Source organism: Balaenoptera musculus, chromosome 18 (genome assembly GCF_009873245.2).
Source record: "Balaenoptera musculus isolate JJ_BM4_2016_0621 chromosome 18, mBalMus1.pri.v3, whole genome shotgun sequence".
Taxonomy (NCBI): domain Eukaryota; kingdom Metazoa; phylum Chordata; class Mammalia; order Artiodactyla; family Balaenopteridae; genus Balaenoptera; species Balaenoptera musculus.
The window spans coordinates 12,091,750-12,119,281 of record NC_045802.1 but is presented as its reverse complement, the minus strand read 5'-3'; the positions used below and the strand labels follow the sequence as shown (position 1 = coordinate 12,119,281).

The window sequence follows — 27,532 nt, the reverse complement described above, 5'->3', positions numbered from 1 at the left end:
GAGTCATAGAAGGATTTCAAGCGGGGGAGTAACAACAGAATCCTGACAAAAGTTTTCAAGAAAGGCTTCTCCTAAAGTTGCGTCACACACACTGTGATAGGTTGAAAGGCCACAAGATGTCAACTTGTAAATGTTACCTTACTTGGAAAAAGCTTCTTTGCAGATATAATTAATTGAAGGATCTTGAGATGAGATTACCTTAGATCATCCAGTTGAGCCTGAAATGCCATCGCAAATATCCACCTAAGAAGGAGGCAAAAGAAGATAACACAGAAACACCTAGGGGAAGTCCATGTGAAGATGGAGGCAGAGATCTCCATGATGGGGCCACAAGCCAAGGAATGCCTGGAACCACCAGAAGGTGGAAGCGGCAAGAAAGAGATTCTCTAGAGCCTTCGAAGGGACTGTGGCCCTGCAACACCTTGATTTCAGATTTCTGGCCTCTAGAACTATGTGCGAATATATTTTGGTCATTGTAAGCCAACAAATTTTTGGTAATTTGTTGTGGCAGCCACAGGAAATCAATACATGCACTTTAGAAAAAAGACATTTGGATGATGTGCACCGTCATGCCTCAGTGAGCATAGGTCGTGAGATGGGAGATGTTCATGTGCTGTTTCCTCCTGTGGATGTTGTCATAAGTCTAATGGAGAAAGGTAAGCCTGTTTCATACAACCTGATGCTCAAGTCAAGTTAGTTACTTCATTTTATGGCCAGCTTAAGAGGGAGAGCCGTGCATGTTGTGGAAATAAAGAGCAACCAGTGAGAACCAGGGAAGGCTATTTACTGTGAGCTTGTTAAAGCAAAGGAGTCAGCCACCATCATTTGCATTTTGGCAGAGAGAGACCCAAAGGCAGGCAGAGGAGTGGGAACGCTTTATAGTGGAAAAGGGGAAGGCTTCAGGTGTGCCCTGATTGCTGGCCTGGGGAAGCCGGAAGAGGGATGGCTCCATTGTTTTGAGGCAGTGCTATCTGGCTTAATGAATAGGGTTGCAAATTTCCGTCTCAATAGGTAAGAACCGAAATCTCCTGCCTGGGTATTTGCACTCAACTAAAATGGCTTGGGTAGCACTATTTTGGGATTGGTTCCAAACGTGTCATTGCAGAGGTTAAGTGGTACCTGGAAGGGAGAGGACTGGACTGAGAGTGCATTGCATTACGGGCAATGCTCCTGGCCCTTCTGCAACCCTCGGATTTGCTCAGCACAACATGCAAGTCCTCTTTCTCTACACTGTGCCCCCATGACCTCCTCCATCTTCCAAACTCTCAACTGGGAAACCACCAGCGTTTCAAGACCCCATGTCACCATGTTCTCAGAGATGGCAAAAACAATGGTGCTGATCTGATTTTAACAGACAATTGGAAGGCTTTCAACACTGCCAGTCACATCATCTACACTGCAGTGGATGCACAGATGCCCGAAACTATCGATTCATGTTGGCCAAATCTACAGAAATAATGTGCAGAATGCATTGTTTAGGGCCCCAGGCAGGTGGTTGGTGATGGCTTCATTAACACCCTCAAGGAAGAATTTAAGAATTTATTGAAGACCATTGGAAAGATCACTAATGGAGACATCCAAAAGTGGTTCTTAACCAAGGGCTATTCCCCCCAGGGGACATTTGGCAACGTGTGGAGACATTTTTTGGTCTTTACAACTAGGGAGGTGGTACTGGCATCCAGTGGGTAGAGACCAGGGATTCAACTAGCAACTGGCACCGAGCAGTGCAGTTGTTGTGGGAAAAAGGAAAGAATGAGATCAGTGTCAAGAAATGAAGATCTGGTGGAACAGGCACAAAGCAGCTTTTCCTGTCTAATGTTTGGAAGCCTCCCTCTTTTCCCCAAGGGCTAAAACTTGGAGAATGCACGATGAGCCGGCTGGGACCATGTAGAGGAAGACAGTTAGGGGTGACAGACATAAGATAGCAGGAACCTGGGTTACCAGGCCATCTCCTAGAGCAAACCAGCTCCCACGTAACACTCAGCTCTTACATAGGGAAAATTAGCTTTTATTTGACTATCAGGAGAAAAGAAGGTATTTGGGGAAGAGAATCACTCGTGCTATTAAAACAGTAGATCTGAGTGGTGACTCTTGAGACGTCAGGACGGAACACCCCAGCACCAGAGAAGCTTCTGCAGAGGTTATGGAAAGGGTCAACGCTCAGCCAGCAAGTGCCTCCAGAGCTGGTGCGTGTTAGTTTCACAGCCAGCAGCCGTGCCACGTGGGAACACGTGTGTGCCATCTGGAGTCCTGAGCTGGGGGTTCTGAAAGTGGTGGGCCAGTCTAGGTGCTGGGTTTAGACGCGCGTGGCTATATTTTTAGAAGGTACTTAAAAAATCTCAGTTTCTGGGACTTTATTCTCCAGCTAAGCCACTCCAGCTGATGTCTTTGCTTCCAGCTCAATCTGCTACAGACTTTATTTTTAACAAACTATGGTTTAAAGTGTTTCGGTCTCCACTGCTTTTATTCCAGACCTGCTGCATTTGGAGCTTAGGAAAGTAACACTGGTTCCAAACCCCATTGCCAGTAGGGAAGGGAGTTTCACTGTAGTGTCAGGATTGGCTCTGAATCTAGGTGGTGCAGAAACAAGAGGATGGACCTCAGCCCTTATCAGAGCATTGCACCAGGGAGAGGCAGATCAACCCTTCCAGCATTTGAATTTTCCTGTAATACTGCCCTGAAGTTCAAGAATCATTATGTTTCTATAGGAAGTAAACTTTGGCCTAGGTCATACCAGGATTGGTCTTTCAGCTCACCCATGCTGACAAACTGGAGGCTAAGCAGGATGGGCAGAGCTTCAAAAACCTTGAGGCAGAAGGTGGTGAAGAAGAAGGCACTAGAGGTGATCAAGAAGAAGCTGGCCAGCCCCTTACCAAGACAGTAGGAGAGGATATTCATGAATTGAGGAGAGAGTTGATTGGGTAACCATTGACAACCTTGGAGGGTGCCTTCCAACCCAGAGCATATGAACATGTGAGAGCTACTCGGACAGTTAGAGAGCCAGAATTGCAGATTCTCTCTTTTGGTGACCAAGCTTGCGCCATATTTATAAAAAGTCTCTAGAACTAAATGGGCTCCCTGACTGTCTTTTGCACATAGCCACGGAGAGGAATATTGTTCCATTTGGAAGCTTCTTACCTTTGCCAAGTTAAGAGGAAGCTTGTCTTTGTAATCAGGATTCGGAAGAAAGCACAAAGCATCTACTGCTGATAATGGATGCTTCTAGATGAACTTGCCCATCTCCTGAATAGCTCAGAACAACTGAATTTAGAGTTGTGATCACTGAGAAGTCTCTGCCTGACAGTGATTTTATTCTGCTGGTTTTAAAAAGAGATTACAGGGCTTCCCTGGCAGTGAAGTGGTTGAGAATCTGCCTGCCAATGCAGGGGACACAGGTTCGATCCCTGGTCCAGGAAGATCCCACATGCCGCAGAGCAACTAAGCCCGTACACCACAACTATTGAGCCTGCGCTCTAGAGCCCGCAAACCACAACTACTGAGCCCGCATGCCACAACTACTGAAGCCTGCGCACCTAGAGCCCGTGCTCCGCAACAAGAGAAGCCACCACAGTGAGAAGCCCACACACTGCAATGAAGAGTAGCCCCTGCTCGTCGCAAGTAGAGAAAGCCCGCGTGCAGCAATGAAGACCCAACGCAGCCAAAAATAAATGAATAAAATAAATTTATATAAAAAAAAAAGGTATTACAGGAGTAAAAAATTCCTTGTTTAAAGGATATCCTCTAGCCAGCGTGCAAAATGTCACTAAAGCTGCCTAGGCATTTATGGGACATCACCTTTGTCTTTCAAGATTCTCCAGAAGATACTAGTGGGCTCCTTTGAATGCATGAACATCTCTGCTGTGTGAGCTCAGGTGAACTGCTGGTGCCGCCGGTAGAGTTCTATAATCATTTCTATTCTTTAGCACCTTTCGTTATACATCAGCCCACCTACCACCTGTTTCTGAGTCAGGGGAGAATCTGCATACGTGGAGGTTCTCATGCCACTGGGAACGTGGCCAAAGAATGTATTCCTTCTCCAGTTTCCTGCCTCTACATCCGCATCTGGGTTGTCTCTAAATCTGGCCATCACAGAAGGCCTGTTTCTTAAGTTGGGGTCCAGGGTGAAGGTGGGAAATGTCGTAACTTCTGTCTTACCAAATTCTGAGAACGTCTGTAAAGCTAACATTAGTACAGACCATATGGAGAATGGTACTTTCCCCCTCATAGAACTATGATTACAGGGACTTTCTGAAGCAGAGATTTAATCAGACCTTGCTTGCTTGCTTACTTGCTTGCTATGGGGGGTTTCAGTCATCAGAGACCCAGTTAATGTGCTTCATCTGATTTTCTGTACTTGGGTAGGCTGCGATCTTCAGTAGCAAGAGAAATTACTCTCCTGAAGCTTCCTTCAGTCTCATCCTCCTTAAGAAGTGTCCGTGTTGTCCAGTATCCCCACAGCCAAAGGAAGTGCAGCCCGCTTAATGTGAGAGTGCCAAAAATACCAGAAGGAAGGGATTGCCCTCAAAGGCAAATGACCCCAGAAGAGAGTGGAGGGTGCAGGGTGCTGTCTGCTTCCTTGCCAGACTCTCTGAAATGTCCTTCGTGAGAACAAATAAGGTTTTCTACTTTACTGGCCGTGTACATCATGTTACGCACAATGTTTCTAAATTGTGGTTTTAAGCTGACAAAGATTTTGGCATGCTCTCCAAAGGAATGAAGCATTTGTCCTTCACGGCATCTTTTACCACCATAAAATACCATTCCCATTTAAATTAATTAAAATACTTAAAATCTAAACTTTAATGGGAAAGGTGGTTGAAGTCTTTTGTTTTTTTTGTTTTTTTTTGTTTTTTTATAATTTATGGCTTGGCAGTGCAATTTTCTTCGATTGGTTTTATTTTGACCTTGGGAAAAAAAGCAGTTACTATCATTGTTTTGTTTCTGTTTTCCTGTATTCAGCCCTAGCCTTTCAGAATTATCCTAATCCCCTGTATGACTCATGAAGCTTCGCTCTTATACTGAAGGCAAGTGGTATGCGATTTGTAACACTTGTAATTATCTTTCAGACTCCATGATCCCCCAAGCGATCGCTTCACTATGATTCCACTTCTGAAAGAGAGTTCATTGTTTCTTTTTTGGGGGGATGCAGTAAGCATGTTGATTGAATTGCAGCTTTAGTATTTAAATTTTAATTTAACGTTGATATGAGAACTGGTTGTTTGCCGTCCTTCCCATTGTCCGCCATCACCCACTTGTCTGTCTTCGACCATGGGCACTGATAACAACTTTCCAGCCTTCAGCCATGGGCACTGATAACAGTTTTCCAGCCTTGATTCACAATGAAGCAGCCTGCTTAGGCCACCACATCAGATCCTGGGGTGGTGAGGGAGCCACTAAACCGAGAGACTTCGATTCTGATGCAAGTCACTTAGCCTTTCGGAGACTCAGTTTCCTTATCTGTAAAATGAGAGGTTGGATTACTCTAATGAATAGTAAGAGTTCACACAAGTAGTAACAAGATCAATAACAATGTGGGCCAATACTTATTGAGCAGCTCTTCCGTCCTTTTAAATATGCCAGGCCTAGGTGGTACCCAAGGGAGTAAGGAGTGGGGAGGCAGAGGAGTAAATGAATACTTTTGATAGATTAATAGTATGGTGAGAACTAAGCTCAAGAGAAGCTGTAGAAGCATGGCATGAGTCCACAAGGTTTTTTTCAATACTCTGAAAATCAAATAAAACGCCTACATTTGCTCTGGTAAGACTTAGCCACGTGACGAAAATACCGACTTTCTTTCTGGGAGCTGGAAAAATGTCGGCTTGGTGTGGTGAGATTGGTTCTATTACACTGATCCCGAGCCCTGGCGGGTAGGTGGGGCCCATAACTAGCAGCTCTGGCTCCTGTGGCAAACAGCCTGAGACAAACCCTAAAGTCAACTTTTTAACTCACGTTGCAGCTCACAGATGGGTGTTATTACCAGTGTGCGCCATCTGGTAGCTCTCTCTTTTAACCATTCATCCCTGCTAGCTAGATACCGAGCTTTTTAAATTATTATCTTAAATTTATGTGACCTCTAAACATTCGGGACCTAGGACCAAAAGTCTTGGTCATCTTGCCCTCGTTACAGTCCTGGTTTTCGTTTCAACTGAGAAATGTATTGTTACTTTATGCAATTTGTTTCATAAGCCAACATTTTTCAGACACGAGGTCCACAAAATAAAAATTAGCAGAAAAGAGCCCTCGCTGGTTAAAAGATTCCATGCTGGACTACCAGGTGGGCGGTGTTTCTAGTTCCCAAACCGTGTGTGTTCCCTGTCGTGCCTGCAGGGCTCAGCGCCTGGCATGGAGCGGACGCGTGGTAAAAATGTAATCGGAAGCACGCCAGCGGTCAGGCAGCATTCCAGCCGTCCGATTTGATTGCTAATGCACTTCCAAAAGGCCAGACCAACGTCCAAAGGCTGGGACAAACTCCAGGATGTGTTGTCAGTTGTGTGGACAGAGCCTTGAGCCAAGCGGATGTCCTCTTCACATGGTCCAAAGATCTGTTTTGGGAATTCAAACCTCCGTAGACACCCTCTCAGGCACTATTCACATGGTGGTTCTGATCGTGTCTTCTGATATCATTATGTTATGCTTCTTGCTTACTTCCCCCTTTTAATTTGTGCTGATACGTTCCTACGTGTAGTTTGTTCTTGTTCTTTTTTTTTAAAGAAATTGGCATCTCCTGCAGGTCCACCTGGGCGGGACCCGAGCAGCCAATGGCGGTGGTGGCTGGGGGTGTGTGGTCCCGAAACCAAATCCCCATGGATACAGAGGGACAACCGTATTTACTGTGATGTCTAAGATGCCCACTGTGCCCTTTCTGGTTTTTTTTTTTTTGGTTCTGTCGTCATAGACACATACTGGGCCGGCAGGAAGCACGTGTGACCGAGGATGGCTGTGTATTTCTGCTTCCAGGTTTATTGTACATTTCGAACGGTATGTGCGTGACCCTGTGATGATGTGTGGCCTTTCTTCTTTCCCCAGAATGTCGAGTGGTGAAGTCCACTTCTTACACCAAAATAGCTTCGTCATCCCGCAGGAGCACCACCAAGAGCCCAGGGCCTTCCCGGCGCAGCAAGTCTCCGGCATCAACCAGCTCAGGTAAAGCTGCAGAGGAGCCTGCAGCGACTGCCTTGTTTCTGACGCACAATGAGCAGAGGGTGTGTGAAGCCCAGAGCGTGAGATTGCAAGAGAGTGTAGATTCCGGTTTATAATTTTAGAACATGTTCAAGTGGTGGAACAGATTTGCCAGAGTCTAGCATGTTGGCTGTAAGAAAAAGCATCAGGTTCGGGAAAACTTAGTAAAGATTCAGAAAACCCAGACTTGCCCACAGATAGAAGTATGCTCCTGACTTGCATCATTTCTGCTGCAAAAGTTATTTTTTAGGCTAAAGGCCCCCAGCTCCAGAAATCTCTGTTAAAGCATTTGTTCTTCTTCGGACTGGCTGGTGAGCAGTTTACAGTTTGTATTTGCTGAGCCTTTGTCTGACACATTTTTTACTCTGGCCCCAGCATGGCCCTGGGACTAAAAGCCGTGAGGAGAGACTGGTGCTGGGGTAGCTGCAGTGACTCCGGGCCTGTGACCTGTCTGTCCTTGGGCTCTAGTGCTGGTGTTGGAGCAGGATGTGTACTTACAGGATGACGGCCTCAGCCCTACCTTTTCCTTCTTTGGTCTTAAATCTGACATCAGTTGGGACTTACCTGGCGGTCCAGTGGTTAAGACTTTGCCTTCCAGTGTAAGGGGTGCGGGTTCGATCCCTGGTCGGGGAGCTAAGATTCCACATGCCTCGCAGCCAAAAAACCGAAACATAAAACAGAAGCAATAGTGTAAGATTCAATAAAGACTTTAAAAATGGTCCACATCAAAAAAAAAAAAAAAAAAATCTTAAAAAAAAAACTGACATGAATCAGTTAGTTTGTTTGTTTGGGTCTTAGGTATAAGGTCTATTTCACGATGGAAGGGAATTATTTATTAAATGCTATAAACTGTTGAATGTGAATTATTAAATGATACATACATCAAAGTGATTGTCACCTGATTTTATGAAGGCAGGGAAGCTCTTATAAATAGGGACCAAGACCTATAGGGTCTATATTGAAACCTTCTTGTACTTGGCAGTGTGGTCCCAGAGGGATATGAAAAGCTCTCTAGGCTGGGGCTACAGGGCCTGCCTCTGGCACCACTGCCCAGTGTGAGTTATAACCTCTCTATTTAAAATTGGAGGTGCGGGCTTCCCTGGTGGCGCAGTGGTTGAGAATCTGCCTGCCAATGCAGGGCACACGGGTTTGAGACCTGGTCTGGGAAGATCCCACATGCCGCGGAGCAACTAGGCCCGTGAGCCACAACTACTGAGCCTGCGCGTCTGGAGCCTGTGCTCCGCAACAAGAGAGGCCGCGATAGTGAGAGGCCCGCGCACCGCGATGAAGAGTGGCCCCCGCTTGCCACAACTAGAGAAAGCCCTCGCACAGAAACGAAGACCCAACACAGCCAAAAATAAATAAATAAATAAATAAATAAATAAATAAAAAATTAAAATTGGAGGTGCTATAAACTATTTTTCCTAGTAAAAACTAAAATTGAAACCTCCAAAGTCAGTCTTGGAAGAAGGGACTCTTAGTTGGCTGGAGAGCTAGACCACCGGGCCCATGTTAGTTCTTTAAGAGTTGCCTTCCCCTGGGGGCGTTGCTAATTGCTGCTATTCCCTAGACAGGTCTGCAGAGACCTTCTCCTCACTCTGTGTTGGCACCGATGAACTGCCACTGTCCCTTTCTGGCTGTCTAATCATGGCAGCCAAGATTGAATGGAGGCCTACAGGAGGAAAAGATGGTAATACAGAGCAAAAAAAGGGAGAGAGAATTTTTGCAGCTCAGAAATAAATAACCTTGTAAATAGTGAAGAGCCTATTTTATTTCAAAAAGGAAGCTAAAATTTCAGTTAAGAAAAAAAGAATCATACATCTGACCTTAAAAAGGTAATAATGAATATAGGAAATTGTTTCACTTTGGAATTAATTGGTCACATAGTTACTAGTCAGCATCTCTTAAGATTATATAAATCTTATAAATGTATTTAATTATAATCTTATAAATATAGATGAATATATCATTTACCAAAAGTAATTCTGGAAACTCAGAAGAGGAGATAGGCAAATGTATTAAATGTATTTGTATTTGTCACCGCCAACGTTTGGAACCATTCCCTTTAGAAGTTTAAAATGCATAGGGTACATTACCTCAAAATTGATAGACTGATTCAAACAACCATTTCTATTTTCTGTTGTCTCCCTGCATCTCTTTTCCACCATAGTTAGAACCTGGCTGGTCTGACCGGCAATCACCTGGAGTGTGTGACAGGTATGCCACGCCAGGGAGTTACCGTTTCCGTGCAGAGAGCAGAATCCAGATCCGTTCTAAACCCAATGTGTTCTTGAAAAATTAACACTTCGGTCAAGGTATCTTTAGCTTTTAGGCCAAAATTAATTAAAGAGCACTGATCATGTTTTCTTTAATATAGGCCTTTTACGCACATCAAGTTTGCAACTTCTTGCGTTTTGATTTAGAAGATAATCATACAATCATTTCCTGGTTATATAAGAGCTTATAATACGTGATGCCTGTCTCTTGATTCTGACTTGCTATCAGATCTTCCCACCTTCCTCTGGATGATTCTGATTTAGAGAGGGTTTATAGAGCAGCAATACCCAGTCGCAAATGAGTGGATTACGCCAGGGATCCCAAGATCACTCCCTTTCCCCGGGACCTAAACGCAGGGTTTAGGAAGTCCAGTGGTGTTTACGTATCTTTCTGGGGCAAGTGCAGATGCTGGATGTCAGGGGATCACCTGCCTTGGCCCCCTCCACTGAACTAGCCTACGATTCTTGTCTCTACTCAGGTTTGTCTCTTGAAACCGTGGAAAGGAGCAGTGAATTATCTCTATATGGACTGTATCCGAATTTTCTGAAAATAACCTATTCAGTGTTTTCCATAAATCGTAGGACTGGAATGTGAACAATTTTCCTTTAATACTCCTTAAACATTGATGTTGTCCCAAGCCCCATTCCACCATGAACCTGACTTTTTAACATTAAGTAATCTTTGTTTTTCCCCCTTACACAAGAACCTAAAGTTTGAAATGATTTCTCCTTCAGTTTTAAAAGTTCTACTTCCAATATTCATCTTCCTGCATGATATGGAGATTGGAGCATCGTATAGAGTTAAGATTTGTAGGTTCCCATGTTGTTTCTGGTCATATTGTTGGCTTACATTTAAATGAAACGTCAAGAGTTTACATAGAACTTTTATCTCTTTGATCTATTTTGATCCTCCCAACAATCTCCCAACAACAAGCAAGACAAGACATTATTCTTTGTTATATAATCATATACTCTATTTTTTAAATGAAGCAGGCGTAGAGCTGGGGGAACTGCTTGGCCCAGAGTCACAGAGTTAATGGTGGCAACTCAGAGCTGGCACGTGGGGCTTCCAGTGCTCTGGATACAGCAGGCTGGCTGTTCTCGATACCTGCTTCTTCACGTCTGCTTATTAAAATTTTGATCTTAAGGAAATAACCGATGCAGTACCTAGTTTAAGATTGAAAGTTACAACATCATAACCCTTTGCAACAGAAGCCTAAGCCTTAGTCCCAGACACCAGCATTCTGGGGGGTGAAATGATTCACCCTGACTTCAGGATGTATGTCAGTGGTAGACAGAAACTTTCCTTTGTAAGTCAGTCTTAGAATAAGAATGAGAATCCTTGGTAAATCTTGTCTTTGCTCCTTACTCATTTCTCTTCTTGGGACTAGAAGAAGTTAGAGGTGTTTTATTAATGTAAGGTATTCATTTAGACATTCAGAAATATCCAGTTCAGGCCTGCTAGTGTCAGGCACTTGCTAGGCGCCAATAATGCAGAGATGAAAGAAACAGCCCCTTCGCTCAAGAAGCACACAGTTCAAGCCCCCTACATAATTTATAGATAACATAATTCACATAGCTGTTGAATTATTATTAGTCTCTGTAACAGAAAGGGTCCAAAGAAGGCAAATTGGAGCTAGAAGAAAAGAAACCAGAAGTCTTAATAACAAAAGAAGAATAAGGAGCCCCCAGACAATTGTGTGCGGAGACATTGAATGAGGTATCACTAAGAAATGGTGAAAACGGGTTTTAGCTTCTTAAAGGAGCAAGAATACATAAGAGCATCATAAAGAGAGTTTAATGTGGGTTGAATCTTTATTCATGTGTCTGTCTTTGGAACACAGACATCTCATAAAATGTGTAATTTAAAAGTGAATTTCTTTTCAACAAATTCCTTTATCTGCATAGGGAAGTTATAACAAAGTATCTCCCCAGATAAGAGTATTCTGTGCACTCATTCAATTTCAGTAAGAATGGATAAGGTTTCGTTTTACTTTATATTGTTTTCTTAATATTAAAAGCATAAGAAAACCACATTTACCTATCTTGAATTTTCATTACTGTAGTCCTCCTTAAAAACGTAGAGATTTCAAAATTTTGACCTCTTCTTGGATTCCTTAGAAAAACATGGGTTTGTTTGTTTGTTTTAGTTTTGTTCCCATTTAGATGGACAGCCAGTTTTTTTTTTTTTTGTAGAGTGACTCCTTCTGTTTAGAATCTCTATCTACATAAGCCATGACAAACATAACGGAGTGCCCCGTGGGTGCCTTATGTTCATCAATCCAAGCATGAGCTGATGCACTTTCTTGCCCTCCAGAAGCTTATAGTCTAAGGTAGAAACATTCATAGCAACAACCATTCATTCATTCAGTATGCATTGAGAACCCACCATGGACTAGAGATGTGAGAGTTGCAAGAGTGAACATTTGAAAGAGGGAAATCTGGATGCCTTAGTTAATGACCTTCTACCATGACAGAAGCATCATTCCGTATTTCCCAGGCTTAAAACTTACTTGTATGTAACTCTTGAAATCTTGAATTTTTTTTTTTATGCTAGTCAAATTTTACTTTTTTAACAGTTATATAAAAATATTTTATGCAACATATGCAGATAAGAATCAAAGCTGGGGAAGCAAAGAGAATTTTAATCAGCTTACTGGTCCAATTTGTCAATTGTTAAAATTTATATCAAACACCTTCAAAGGCAGATTGCTAGCTATTAATTTTTTAGCTCAATCTTTTTCCTTTAGTGTAGAGATTTCAGCCATGTATTTTCTATAGAGGATCTTTTCTGCTTTGGCATTCCAAGAGAATTGTTGAAAACAAAATGCACCAAGAAAATCAAGAGGGCTGATGATTCATTCCCTGTGTTCTTAGAATTTTTTGCTGCATATAATGCTGAATCCTCCTTCCATTCTCTTTCCCTGTACCCATCAACTGCCCCTAGCACTCAGTCTCAGCCGGTGAGTATTTCCAAAGATACTCTTTCAAACTTTGAACCGTTATCTTGACCCACCGTCTTTGTGGGGGCAGCACTCTGTGTCAACTCCTGTTGTAATGTCCTCACTGCTAATGCTCCATGTTAGTTAAATAAATATTTCCTGAGCATCTACTGTGTGCCAGGCTTGTATTAGTTTGTAAGGATACGAAGATGATTAAACCGCAGTTCTTGTCTTCAAGTTGGGAAACAAACATATATAACACTGTGATAGTGTCGTAAGGGCTATGACAGCCCAGAGAAAGAAGGGGCTAAATCTCATTAATAGGGTCAGAGAAAAAAGACTTATAAATCGGGACATGAAGGATCTTGCCAGGAGAAGGGCCAGGAGGACATCACCACCTGAGAAAACAATGAGAGTTAAGGCACAAAGGCATGGAAGTATATGGCATGTTTAAGGAGCAGTGGCTAGTCCAATAAAAATGAATGGTATAATTACAGGAAAGGGAGAAGATGGTGGTCGCCTAGTTGGTTGCGCTGAGATTGCACAGGGCCATGAAGGCATAATTTTGTTGTAGGTATTAGTGGGTGAAAAGGGATTTTTAGTAAGGCCATGATTTGATTTTTATCTGAATTTTGGAAACAATGGTACAGTGGTAGAGAGGCTGGCTACACGTGAAGAGCCAAGAGCCAGGAAGACTCCATGAAGTCATTCTGGAAAGAATTGTTAGGACAGAATTTAAACAACAATGCTTAAAATGGGGGAGACTTCAAAAGAGAAATGAAACCAGGAATTTCACCGGATATGAGGCCAGAGGAAGAGAGAGGCATCAGAGATGAGGAGCAGGTTTGCCAAGCGAGGAGGAGAGGTAGGGATGGGTCCCATTTTAGACCTGTCGCATGTGAGATGCTTCGGAAGCATCAGTGGGCAAGTAGTAAGGAATGCTGTGTAAGTCAGATGTGAGCTGACAATATGTATTTGAGAGACCCTGGCATATAGTAGTGACTTAAATAATAGAAATGTAAAATTCCTCTCCCCTCAACCCAAGGAGAGATTTGTAAGGATAAGGATGAAAATGGAACCACGGGGAACATCTGCAGTTATAAGAACACATCAGGAGGACCTTCAAGATGGCGGAGGAGTAAGACGTGGAGATCACCTTCCTCCCCACAAATACATCAGAAATACATCTACATGTGGAACAACTCCTACAGAACACCTACTGAATGCTGGCAGAAGACCTCAGTCTTCCCAAAAGGCAAGAAAATCCCCATGTACCTGGGTAGGGCAAAAAGAAAAAGAAAAAACAGACAAAAGAATAGGGACGGGACCTGCACCTCTGGGAGGGAGCTGTGAAGGAGGAAAAGTTTCCACACACTAGGAAGCCCCTTCACTGGTGGAGACGTGGGGTGGGCAGGGGGGAATGCTTCGGAGCCACGGAGGAGAGCGCAGCAACAGAGGTGCGGAGGGCAAAGCGGAGAGAGTCCCGTACAGAGGATCGGTGCCGACCAGCACTCACCAGCCCGAGAGGCTTGTCTGCTCACCCGCCGGGGCGGGCAGGGCTGGGAGCTGAGGCTCAGGCTTTGGAGGTCAGATCCCAGGGAGAGGACTGGGGTTGGCTGCCTGAATACAGCCTGAAGGGGGCTAGTGCGCCGCAGCTAGCCAGGAGAGAGTCCGGGAAAAAGTCTGGAACTGCCTAAGAGGCAAGAGACCATTGTTTCGGGATGCGCGAGGAGAGGGGATTCTTCCCCTGTCTGCCTGCAGAAGGCAGAGCACCACCTAAACGAGCTCCAGAGACGGGCGCCAGCCACAGCTATCAGCTCGGAACCCAGAGACGGGCATGAAATGCTAACGCTGCTGCTGCAGCCACCAAGAATCCTGTGTGCAAGCACAGGTCACTCTCCACATCCCCTGGGGAGCCTGTGCAACATGCCACTGCCAGGGTCCCATGATCCAAGGACAAGTTCCCTGGGAGAACACACGGCGCGCCTCAGGCTGAACACAAACTGGCCTCTGCCGCCACAGCCTCACCCAGCATTCCAATTATAACTACTGTACCCCCCTCCCCCGGCATGAGTGAGCCAGAGCCCCCTAATCAGCCGCTGCTTTAACCCCGTCCTGTCTGAGCAAAGAACAGACACCCTCAGGCGACCTACACGCAGAGACGGGGCCAAATCCAAAGCTGAACCCCGGGAGCTGTGCGAACAAAGAAAAGAAAGGGAAATCTCTCCCAGCAGCCTCAGGAGCAGCGGATTAAATCTCCACAATCAGCTTGATGTACCCTGCATCTCTGGGATACCTGAATAGACAACGAATCATCCTAAAATTGAGGAGGTGGACTTTGGGAGCAACTGTAGACTTGGGGTTTGCTGTCCGTGACTGATTTCTTTCTGATTTTTACGTTTATCTTAGTATAGTTTTTAGCACTTGTTATCCTTGGTGGCTTTGTTTATTGGTTTGGTTGCTATCTTCTTTCTTATTATTATTATTTTTTAAATTTTTTATTTTAATAATTTTTAAAATTTATTATTATTATTTTTTCTTTCTTTTTTTCTCCCTTTTCTTCTGAGCCGTGTGGCTGACAGGGTCTTGATGCTCTGGTCTGGTGTCAGTCCTGACCCTCTGAGGTGGGAGAGCTGAGTTCAGGACATTGGACCACCAGAGACCTCCTGGCCCCATGTAATATCAGTTGGTGAGAGCTCTCCCAGAGATCTCCATCTCAATGCTAAGACCCAGCTCCACCCAACGGCCAGCAAGCTCCAGTGCTGGATGCCCCATGCCAATCAACTAGCAAGACAGGAATACAACCCCACCCATTAGCAGAGAGACTGCCTAAAATCATACTAAGTTTACAGACACCCCAAAATACACCACCAGACACAGCCCTGCCCACTAGAAAGACAAAATCCAGCCCCACCCACCGGAACACAGGCACCAGTCCCCTCCACCAGGAAGCCTACACAAGCCACTGAACCAACCTCACCCATTGGGGGCAGACACCAAAAACAATGGGAACTACGCATCTGTATCCTGTGAAAAGGAGACCCCAAACACAGTAACTTAAACAAAATGAGAAGACAGAGAAATATGCAGCAGATGAAGAAGCAAGGTAAAAACCCACCAGGCCAAACAAATGAAGAGGAAATAGGCAGTCTACCTGAAAAAGAATTCAGAGTAATGGTAGTAAAGATGATCCAAAATCGTGGAAATAGAATGGAGAAAATACAAGAAACATTTAACAAGGACCTAAAAGAACCAAAGAGCAAACAAACAATGATGAATAACACAATAAATGAAATTTAAAATTCTCTAGAAGGAATCAATTACACAATAACTGAGGCAGAAGAATGGATAAGTGACCTGGAAGATAAAATAGTGGAAATAACTACCACAGAGCAGAATAAACAAAAAAGAATGAAAAGAATTCGGAACAGTCTCAGAGACCTTGGGTACAACATTAAATGCACCAACATTCGAATTATAGGGGTCCCAGAAGAAGAAGAGAAAAAGAAAGGGTCTGAGAAAATATTTGAAGAGATTATAGTTGAAAACGTCCCTAACATGGGAAAGGAAATAGTCAATCAAGTCCAGGAAACACAGAGACTCCCATACAGGATAAATCCAAGGAGAAACAGGCCAAGACACATATTAATCAAGCTAAATTAAATACAAATACAACCAAAAATTAAATACAAAGAAAAAATATTAAAAGCAGGAAGGGAAAAGTAACAAATAACATACAAGGGAATCCCCATAAGGTAAACAGCTGATCTTTCAGCAGAAACTCTGCAAGCCAGAAGGGAGTGGCAGGACATATTTAAAGTGATGAAGGGGAAAAACCTCCAACCAAGATTACTCTACCCAGCAAGGATCTCATTCAGATTCGACGGAGAAATTAAAACCTTTACAGACAAGCAAAAGTTAAGAGAATTCAGCACCACCAAACCAGCTTTACAACAAATGCTAAAGGAACTTCTCTAGGCAGGAATCACAAGAGAAGAAAAGGACCTACAAAAACAAACCCAGAACAATTAAGAAAATGGTAATAGGAACATACATATCGATAATAACCTTAAATGTGAATGGATTAAATGCTCCAACCAAAAGACACAGGCTTACTGAATGGATACAAAAACAAGATCCGTATATATGCTGTCTACAAGAAACCCACTTCAGACCTAGTGACACATACAGACTGAAAGTGATGGGATGGAAAAAGATATTCCATGCAAATGGAAATCAGAAGAAAGCTGGAGTAGCAATTCTCATATCAGACAAAATCCACGTTAAAATAAAGACTATTACAAGAGACAAAGAAGGACACTACATAATGATCAAGGGATCAATCCAAGAAGAAGATATAACAATTGTAAATATTTATGCACCCAACATAGGAGCACCTCAATACATAAGGCATATACTAACAGCCATAAAAGGGGAAATTGACAGTAACACAGTCATAGTAGGGGACTTTAACACCCCACTTTCACCAATGGACAGATCATCCACAATGAAAATAAATAAGGAAACACAAGCTTTAAATGATACATTAAACAAGATGGACTTAATTGATATTTTTAGGACATTCCATCCAAAAACAACAGAATACACTTTCTTCTCAAGTGCTCATGGAACATTCTCCAGGATAGATCATATCTTGGGGCACAAATCAAGCCTTGGTAAATTTAAGAAAATTGAAATCGTATCAGGCATCTTTTCTGACCACAAGGCTATGAGATTAGAAATCAATTACAGGGAAAAAAAAACATAAAAAACACAAACACATGGAGGCTAAACAATATGCTACTAAATAACCAAGATATCACTGAAGAAATCAAAGAGGACATTTGTCATTAGAAACAAATGACAATGAAAACATGATGACCCAAAACCTATAGGATGCAGCAAAAGCAGTTCTAAGACGGAAGTTTATAGCAATACAGTCCTACCTCAAGAAACAAGAAAAATCTCAAACAACCTAACCTTACACCTAAAGCAATTAGAGAAAGAAGAACAAAAAAAACCCAAAGTTAGCAGAAGGAAAGAAATCATAAAGATCAGATTAGAAATAAATAAAAAGAAATGAAGGGAACAGTAGCAAAGGTCAATAAAACTAAAAGCTGGTTCTTTGAGAAGATAAACAAAATTGATAAACCATTAGCCAGACTCATCGAGAAAAAGAGGGAGAAGACTTAAATCAACAGAATTAGAAATGAAAAAGTAGAAGTAACAACTGACACTGTAGAAATACAAAGGATCATGAGAGATTACTACAAGCAACTATATGCCAATAAAATGGACAACCTGGAAGACTGAACCAGGAAGAAATAGAAAATATGAACAGACCAATCACAAACACTGAAATTGAAACTGTGATTAAAAATCTTCCAACAAACAAAAGCCTAGGACCAGATGGCTTCACAGGCGAATTCTATCAAACATTTAGAGAATAGCTAACACCTATCCTTCTCAAACTCTTCCAAAATATAGCAGAGGGAGGAACACTCCCAAACGCATTCTATGAGGCGTCCATCACCCTGATACCAAAACCAGACAAAGATGTCACAAAGAAAAAAAACTGCAGGCCAATATCACTGATGAACATAGATGCAAAAATTCTCAACAAAATACTAGCAAACAGAATCCAACAGCACATTAAAAGGATTATACACCATGATCAAGTGGGGTTTTTCCCAGGAACGCAAGGATTCTTCAATATATGCAAATCAATCAATGTGATACACCATATTAACAAATTGAAGGAGAAAAAACATATGATCATCTCAATAGATGCAGAAAAAGCTTTCGACAAAATTCAACACCCATTTATGATAAAAACCCTCCAGAAAGTAGGAATAGAGGGAACTTACCTCAACATAATAAAGGCCATATATGACAAACCCACAGCCAACATGGTTCTCAGTGGTGAAAAACTGAAACCATTTCCTCTAAGATCAGGAACAAGACAAGGTTGTCCACTCTCACCACTAATATTCAACATAGTTTTGGAAGTTTTACCACAGCAATCAGAAAAGAAAAAAGGAATAAATGAATAAAATAAATAAATAAAAAATAAAAGGAATCCAAGTCGGAAAAGAAGCAGTAAAGCTGTCACTGTTTGCAGATGACATGATACCATACATAGAGAATCCTAAAGATGCTACCAGAAAACTACTGGAGCTAATCAATGAATTTGCTAAAGTAGCAGGATACAAAATTAATGCACAGAAATCTCTTGCATTCCTATACACTAATGATGAAAAATCTGAAAGAGAAATTAAGGAAACACTCCATTTACCATTGCAACAAAAAGAATAAAATACCTAGGAATAAACCTACCTAAGGGGACAAAAGATCTGTATGCATAAAACTATAAGACACTGATGAAAGAAATTAAAGACAACACAAATAGATGGAGAGATATACCATATCCTTGGATTGGAAGAATCAACTTTGTGAAAATGACTCTACTACCCAAAGCAATCTACAGATTCAGTGCAATCCCTATCAAACTACCAATGGCATTTTTTGCAGAAATAGAACAAAAATTTTCACAATTTGTAGGGAAACACAAAAGACCCCGAATAGCCAAAGCCATCTTGAGAAAGAAAAACGGAGCTGGAGGAATCAGGCTCCCTGACTTCAGACTATACTACAAAGCTACAGTAATGATAACAGTATGGTACTGGCACAAAAACAGAAATATAGATCAGTGGAACAGGATAGAAAGCCCAGAGATAAATCCACGCACATATGGTCACCTTATCTTTGATAAAGGAGGCAAGAGTATACAATGGAGAAAAGACAGCCTCTTCAATAAGTGGTGCTGGGAAAACTGTACAGCTACATGTAAAAGAATGAAATTAGAACAGTCCCTAACACTGTATACAAAAATAAACTCACAATGGCTTAAAGACCTAAATGTAAGGCCAGACACTATAAAACTCTTAGAGGAAAACGTAGGCTGAACACTCTATGACATAAATCACAGCAAGATCCTTTTTGACCCACCTCCTAGAGAAATGGAAATAAAAACACAAGTAAACAAATGGGACCTAATGAAACTTAAAAGCTTTTGCACAGCAAAGGAAACCATAAACACAACGAAAAGACAAGTCTCAGAATGGGAGAAAATATTTGCCAACAAAGCAACTGACTAAGGTTAATCTCCAAAATACACAAGCAGCTCAGGCAGCTCAATATTAAAAAAACAAAGAACCCAATCCAGAAATGGGCAGAAGACCTAAGTAGACATTTCTCCAAAGAAGATATACAGATTGCCAACAAACACATGAAAGGATGCTCAACATCACTAATCATTAGAGAAATGCAAATCAAAACTACAATGAGATATCATCTCACACTGGTCAGAATGGCCATCATCAAAAAATCTACAAACAATAAATGCTGGAGAGGGTGTGGAGAAAAGGGAACCCTCTTGCACTGTTGGTGGGAATGTAAATTGATACAGACACTATGGAGAACAGTATGGAGGTTCCTTAAAATACTAAAAATAGAACTACCATACGACCCAGCAATCCCACTCCTGGGCATATACCCTGAGAAAACCATAATTCAAAAAGAGTCATGTACCACAATGTTCATTGCAGCTCTATTTACAATAGCCAGGACGTGGAAGCAACCAAAGTGTCCATCGACAGATGAATGGATAAAGAAGATGTGGCACCTATATACAATGGAATATTACTCAGCCATAAAAAGAAACGAAATTGAGTTATTTGTAGTGAGGTGGATGGACCTCGAGTCTGTCATACAGAGTGAAGTAAGTCAGAAAGAGAAAAACAAATACCATATGCTAACACATACATATGAAATCTAAAAAATAAAAATAAAGGTTCTGAAGAACCTAGGGGCAGGACAGGAATAAAGATGCAGACGTAGAGAATGTACTTGAGGACAGGGGGAAGGGGAAGGGTAAGCTGGGACAAAGTGAGAGAGTGGCATGGACATATATACACTACCAAATGTAAAATAGATAGTGGGAAGCAGCTGCATAGCACAGGGAGATCAGCTCGGTGCTTTGTAACCACCTAGAGGGGTGGGATAGGGAGGGTGGGAGGTAGGGAGATGCAAGAGAGAGGGGATACGGGGATATATGTATACATATAGCTGATTTACTTTGTTATACATCAGAAAATAAGACAACATCGTAAAGCAATTATACTCCAATAAAGATGTAAAAAAAAAACTCATTCGTCTATCTTGCAAAAAAAAAAAAAAAAAAAAGCACATCAGCAGAGACAAGGGGACAATGAGAATGCAGTAACGGAAGTCAAAGGGGCAGAAAGTTTTGAGATGGAGGAAGAGGCCAGAAATGTTAAGAGGGCAAGTAGCATGAAAACTGAAGGGAGGTCATGAGAACTGGAGCTAGGTCATAGGATTTGGCAGCGAGGACACCACTGGTGACCTGTGGAAGGTCCATTTCAGGGGGCATGTTTTCCCAGGGGGTCATTATGGGACTGCCCGGGGCTGACTCCCAGGCTAAACTCCAAGGGGAGGCTGCCCTGCAATGAGTACCTGGTAGGGTGTGGGCAAAGTACCCAGAGCCCGTCAGTCCCAGGACCCTCATCCACCCTGATCCTTGGTTCCTTAAGTGCCTAATTCCCTCGTAATACCCACGGTGTATTCTGGGATCCCAGCTGACACATTTTCGTAATTTTAAATCAGAGGACTCCAGATGATTCTGTTTTATTGTTGAATTAGAGATCTCTTTCCTTTTACCCTGAAATCGTCTTTGACTCCTTTTCCCCCTCCTCTTCCACGTTTCGTTGGTCACCAGTCTTCGTGGCTCTTCCTCTGCTGTCCTAGGACTCCGCATTCTCACAGCTGCAGAAACCACTTGCTAGCTGGCCTCTTCCCTGTCTTTGTCCTCTGCCCCTTATATCTGCCTTGCGCACTGATGTCAGACTTGTTGCCGTTACTTACCGTCTGCTAAATAAAGTCCGAACTCTACTCTCAGATGAAGAACTGTCTTGATTTGTCCGCAGTCTTCCTTTCCAGCTGTATCTCCCATGTCTTCTCTGGACTTGTGCTCCAGCCTATAAACCAACTTAAATTTCCACCAGATACTCCTTGGACTTTTCCACCTCGTACCTTTATTCCTATCACTTTCTAGAAGCCTTCCTCTGTCACTTCTGGTCAAAAGCGCACACAACCAGGTTGGCCCCGCCGACCTCTCTGAGGGTCTTTCCCACCTCCCCAGACCCGTGACAGTTGATTTGGCTCCTGGGCTACAGGTGACATGCTGTATTACCCTCCCAAGTCGTAAGGTTTCTGAGGGCATGTGTTCTTTACACATCCTACAGTGCCTTCAAGTTCATGGTCACTACTAAGTAAATGTTGACCAGATGAGTGAATTGAGGAACAATAGGATGTTTTCAAGTTGCTTAGACTTCCTGAGGTTCAAGGGCCTTTTTGTAAATATTTATTAAATAATCAGTTCATAGAGTTCCTTTCTCCATCCCCACTGTTTTCTATTGACCTCCCCACTTGCCATTGTTCTCAATAGATAAGATAGTCCCTTTGAATTGGACCCATTGTCTCAGTTTAAGAGAATGCAGGGCTTCCCTGGTGGCGCAGTGGTTGAGAATCTGCCTGCTAATGCAGGGGACACGGGTTCGAGCCCTGGTCTGGGAAGATCCCACATGCCACGGAGCAGCTGGGCCCGTGAGCCACAACTACTGAGCCTGCGCGTCTGGAGCCTGTGCCCTGCAACGGGAGGGGCCGCGATAGTGAAAGGCCCGCGCACCGCGATGAAGAGCGGTCCCCGCACCGCGATGAAGAGTGGCCCCCACTTGCCGTTAACTAGAGAAAGCCCTCGCACGAACCGAAGACCCAACACAGCCAAAAATAAATAAATAAATAAATAAAGTAGCTAAAAAAAAAAAAAAAAAAAAAAAAAAAGAGAATGCAGACAAATGGAGAGAATTAGGGCTCCATCTCGCCTATGAGGTGAGCACCTATGAAGATAATTAGGAATAAAGCATTTATTCTCAAGAGTTCCCCCGCCCATTAGATGCTTGTCTATTTTCTCTTTGCCTCAGTTGACTCCATCTGCTTTTTTTCTTTTTTGTTTTCTTCTCAGTAATGTGGCAGGCAATGGACAAGGGCTGGGAAAACATACTTTAGAGTATCTACAGCCTCCTCCACGATCAGGGAGAGCGGGAAAGTCTAGGGCAAGCAGCCAGCTCTCCTGGGCAGCGTGCCTGAACCACCACCCCCCGAACACACAGACGGGTACACAGACCCACAGACGTGCAAACACGATCCCTCCTCCCCTGCCTGCAAGTGCAGTGGCATAAATCAATGAGCCATCTTAAGTGCAAAAAGCAGATAGGGAAACAGCAAGATCGGTTTTCAAGTCCAAAAGGTTAGTCACCTTGTAATGAGATAGCCTTGCGTAGAGGTTGTTCTAACTTTGGGACCAGTTTGAGGCATTTAAACATTTAGTTTTCACTTGCTGTCTGAGCCTGTTACCAACGAAACTGTAAAGGGAAGAAACCCTTTAAATTCACAAAGGGTTTGCTAACATAAGATACACATGAGCTTAGAGTCATTTAAAAGAAGCAATGAATTCTAACAAGGAAGCCAAGTATTTCCCAATTCTAGAATTTTTTTAGTAACTTTCATATTCAATTGTAAGTTTCGGGAGACAGGGAACGCTAGACAGAGTCAGGCACGTGGTAAGTTCACGCTGTGAGTGCTGACTGGTTGATTACAGAATCCTGAATTCACGGCTCCAATGAGTAGAGTAGGATCATCCATCTGAAATGATGAAGGATGAGGTGAGGTCGGATCTTTCATGGGGAGTGATGTGCTGTGACAGATTCAAGCTATAGTGTCCCTGATAGGCTTAGGTGCCCCTGAGAGGGGCATGGACTAAAGATGGTAGAAGTCAGCCCCACAGATTTCTTCCACAGCTCTTTGGTGGCTGGTTATATAATTGATCATCACGGGATATGAGAATAAGCCAGCCTAAAGTTTAGCGCTTCTCATTCAGGAGGTAGCAAGCAGAGCAAAGGATACAGGGTTTAAAATGTGCCCAGACAGATCTGAGCAAAGGGAACCAGAACTGGATATAAGGCAGTGGATCTGATGAGTACTTTAGTAATTCAGATGTTAGTGACTTCGATTGAGATAACTAATTGTTAGACCTGCTTGGCCACTTAAAAACAACCATATGAAGTTGAATTTTTCCCATTCAAAATAAAGAATTAGTTAACACAGGCCTCTGTAAAATAACACCATTGGTTAGTTGAATTTTAATGAGTTCTATTAAATAAGTGACAAAGCCCTTTTTTACTGGCACTCAGGGACTTCTGGTATTACAGGATTAAAACACAACTGAACTCAGTACATGTGTCAAACTTACTTATGAAATGAAATTAATTATTCCAGCAGTGATCCAACCATAAGGTGTGTGATGTTTTCTGGAGGTCAAGAACCATTTTAAGAAGTTGCCAAGAGGATGCTTTTTAGGTGGCCAAGAGGAAGAGTCTGAACAGAACTCTGACCTTAAGAGTGCAGTCGTTCCCAACTTAAAAGCAGATCGTGTTCGAAAAATGTTTGATCGTAGATGACTTTTTGGAACTCGAACTTCATTTCTCCAGAGAGATGGCAACACAAGTAGAAGCTGTGAGCCTAGTGGCTGTCAATAAAGGAGGTGGGTTCGAGTGCCCCAGTGAGAGAGAAACCTACACATCCTCAGCTCTCCAGACAGGGGCAAGAGTCCTTGACATTTCCTGAGGTGCCAGGACAGGCCACTCATAGGAAAAGTGTGCAGTTCTTTGAGTAAGATGCGAATGAGACTCAGTTCTAGCTCTGCTGCTTTTGAGCTGTTCGTCTTTGGGCAAGTTACCTCTCTGAACCTGTTTCCTCATCTCCAACAGGAAAAATGACACCAACCTACAACGCAAGTTTTCTCCCTCCCTCCCTCCCTCTCTCTGTCTTTCTCTCTCTCTTTCTCTCTTTCTTTCTCTCTTTCTTTCTGTCTCCCTCTCTTTCTTTCTTAAGGTACATACACCTTAATGCACCTCTAGCCTTAATCCTCTTCAATCAATCAATTAACCACATCTGACAGTTTTTACCTCTTAAATCTCTGTGGAATGTTTCCATTTCCCTCCACCTCCACTGCACTACCCTAGATGGGGCCACACCAGCTGTCTGACCACAGGACCTTTTAAATGTGCCCCTGTCTCTCCTACCTGGACATTCGGCTAAGGGGTGTCCCTGCTGCCATTATTGTTCCCCTCTCAACCATTCTTGACAGGGTAAGAGCTCTTCAGAGCTTTTTAAAATGCAGATCTGATCCCCTGGGTTCCAGCTTAAAATCATCCAATGGCTTCTCATTGCGCTTTGGATAAAACCCAAACTCCTTAACTTGAATTTCAAAACCCTGCGTTATGTGACCCCTGCCACCTCCTCCATCCTCATTCATAAGGTCCTTCCCTCCAACTCCACTTGGCTGCTATGCTAACTTGTTTAGGTCCCTGCAGAGCACCATATTCGCTCCCTCCTCCATGCCCAGCCATGAAACAGGTGGTCCTCTTGCCTTGGAACACTTTCCCTCACTGTGCCCTACCCTCCTTCCCCTGGCAAACTCCTCCTAATCCTTAGGATCTGGCTTCACTACCTCTTACCCTCTCTGTAGGGTGTAGGCCAGTCTTAACCCCATAGATTGTTAGGATTCCAACAGCAACATGCAGTACTTCCCCTCTCAGAATACTCTGTTGTGATTACTAGTTGAGTTGTGTGATTTCCCTCCAGGTTAGAAGGCCGGTGCAGTAGGGAAAGTGGTGGTGAAGAGTGCAGAGATTTCGGCCTCCACCCTGTATTCGCTGGTCAAGTTGCTAATCATCTTTATGCCTCCTCATGTATAAAATAATGCTGCTTGCCTCACAAAGTTATCCTGAAAGTTAAATGAGATAATATGTGTGTGTATATATGCATATATGTGTATATATTGGATTGGCCAAAAAGTTCATTCGGGTTTTCCTGTAAGATGTTACGGAAAACTCAAACGAACTTTTTGGCCAACCCATTATACCCATATAAAAGGTTTAAGTGCGTTAACTAGTCCATAGAAAATAAGTCTTCAGTAAACTGAGATGCATGCGTAATGAATACTTAGTAAATGCAAGCTTTTTGTTGTTGCTTTGTTTTGGTTTTTTTAAGCTGAGTATTGCTACGGCTGTTTTCCTGGGAGTGCACTTTCTCTTTTTCTTTATGTTCCATTGGCTTGGTAAGATTAGAGTCCCAAAAGTAAAACTGTGAGTACTGTGTTTGCTTTCCCATTTGCTCATTTTTTCCCAGTCTGCGTAGCCTGTAGGAGTGATGTGAAGACGTAAAGTGATGTAGAAAGTGGGCAAAGAAAATATCATGTTCACAAAGCCTGTTTTCCAGTCAACTCCTAGGGGATCCCATGCCTTATTAGCTGTGGATTCTGCCTCTGCCCACAGTTCTTTAGTCCTTGCCTGTTTCAGAGCCCTCCTATTAGAGGCACTGGCGGGGCAGGGCAGTGCCAGGAGGCCCAGGCATCAGGCTCATTCAACAAAGACAGGACCACAGAATGCAAGCAAATTAAAGCATTCTCAGTGCTTCCTACTTCAATGTGCCCCCCCTCCAAAAAAATAAGGGTGTGTGTGTTTTAGATGGAGTCGCCAAATACATTTCAAAGGCAACACACAAATTAGTGCAGCATGAGTTCTGTGACAGTTGGTAAAGGTCTTTGGAGAAGATGAGAAAACAAGGAGCTTCCCAGTTCCATGGCCCCTAAGGTTTGGTGCAAACACTGTGTGTGAAAAATCACCAAACATGTACCTCACCACTGAATTCTGTGAGGGTCGACTTATTACCCCTGTTACCTGGTAGTCTCCAGGCTTTAGAAGAGTTCTCGTCATTTTGATTTTTTAGATGAGTCACTGGGTTTGTTGCCCCCAGAGGCACTTCATTATGATTCAGTGTGAAGCCCTGAAAGGACTCGGCTTCCGGGAGTTAGGGGTAGGATGGGGGCCGCAGTGGTTCCGCGTTGGCATGAGGCTGAATTGACACCTTTGATGTAGCCTGAGACAGAAGCCGCACCTCCCACTGCTTCTCGGAAGACGTCAGCCTTACGCAGAAAAGGCATCTGCTGAGGAATCCTGCATCTCATTCAGCCTGCTCTGGGAGCAGCCTTAGCCGTCGTTAACTAATCCAACCGCTTCCCTCCTCCTCTGCGGTGCTGGGCTTAGTGCTAAGAAGGGATTTCGCCTCTTGCTCTTGTCAGGTTAGGCACTGAGACTGTGTCCATGTTAGAACTCATAGAAGGTAAGTTAAATGCATGATCCCTCTCCCTCATGGCAAGATGTTTATTTTGCGCCCTGGAGGACATTTGTGTCTCATTGCTAATCCTACTTCGTCGGCTGTGAATGTAAAACATGTAAAAATGTTGACATTTTTACAGGCAAAATAGTGGCGATCTGATACCTCTTTACAGAGTCATGTCTTTAAGTGTTTTATCAGTTCTTAGAGGTGCTGTTACTCAGAGAAAAGAATGGCTTGCGTGAGTTCTGTGGCTTTGATTCCTTTTAGGGATAATGTTTAAAAGTCTTGAGAGTCAGGTTGATTCTCGTGATGTAAACCTATTAAAAAGCAGCTTTTATTTTCGACAGCAGTACAGACTAACTGTGAGGAGTTCCTGAGTGTCTGTGCCGGTTACTTTGTCTTGCTGGAAGCAGGTCCTTCTGAGTTAGGCTGGGGGATGTACAGGGCGCAAGTGGATGTGGGAACTTCTAGAAGTGAGTTCTTGACTCTAAAAAGACAGTGATCTGTTTTCACATGTCACTGGGACTATCACTTGTGAGCTGTGCTAATATTTACTCTCACTGGGTTGTACTGGGAAGCTAAACTAAAGAAGGAAGCATGCAGCCCATTGAAAGTGTCTCAGAACCGCATGCCTAAAATCTCCGTGGGCACGGTTAAGAGCATCATTCATAAATTCATCAGGAAAGTTGTGCAAAGTACATTATTATTCTTTTTAATGTAACCTGCTGCTATATTCAACACCGGCTTAACAAAAGCAGTGAATTTCTGAAGAAGGTTTCTCCCAGAAGCTATTTTTCAGGACTATGGATAAAAAGG

General features: G+C 43.1%; 1 protein-coding gene across 6 annotated transcripts in view; it reads left to right on the top strand.

The window, feature by feature from the left end:
* Nucleotides 1–27,532, top strand: part of DCLK1 (doublecortin like kinase 1) — a 328,712-nt gene that overhangs the window by 223,675 nt on the left and 77,505 nt on the right. For all 6 annotated transcript variants that reach the window (XM_036831579.1, XM_036831575.1, XM_036831577.1 and 3 more), the window contains exon 5: nucleotides 7,027–7,143. In XM_036831579.1, coding sequence (XP_036687474.1) covers nucleotides 7,027–7,143 — 117 coding nt within the window. The remainder of the gene's footprint in view (nucleotides 1–7,026; nucleotides 7,144–27,532) is intronic.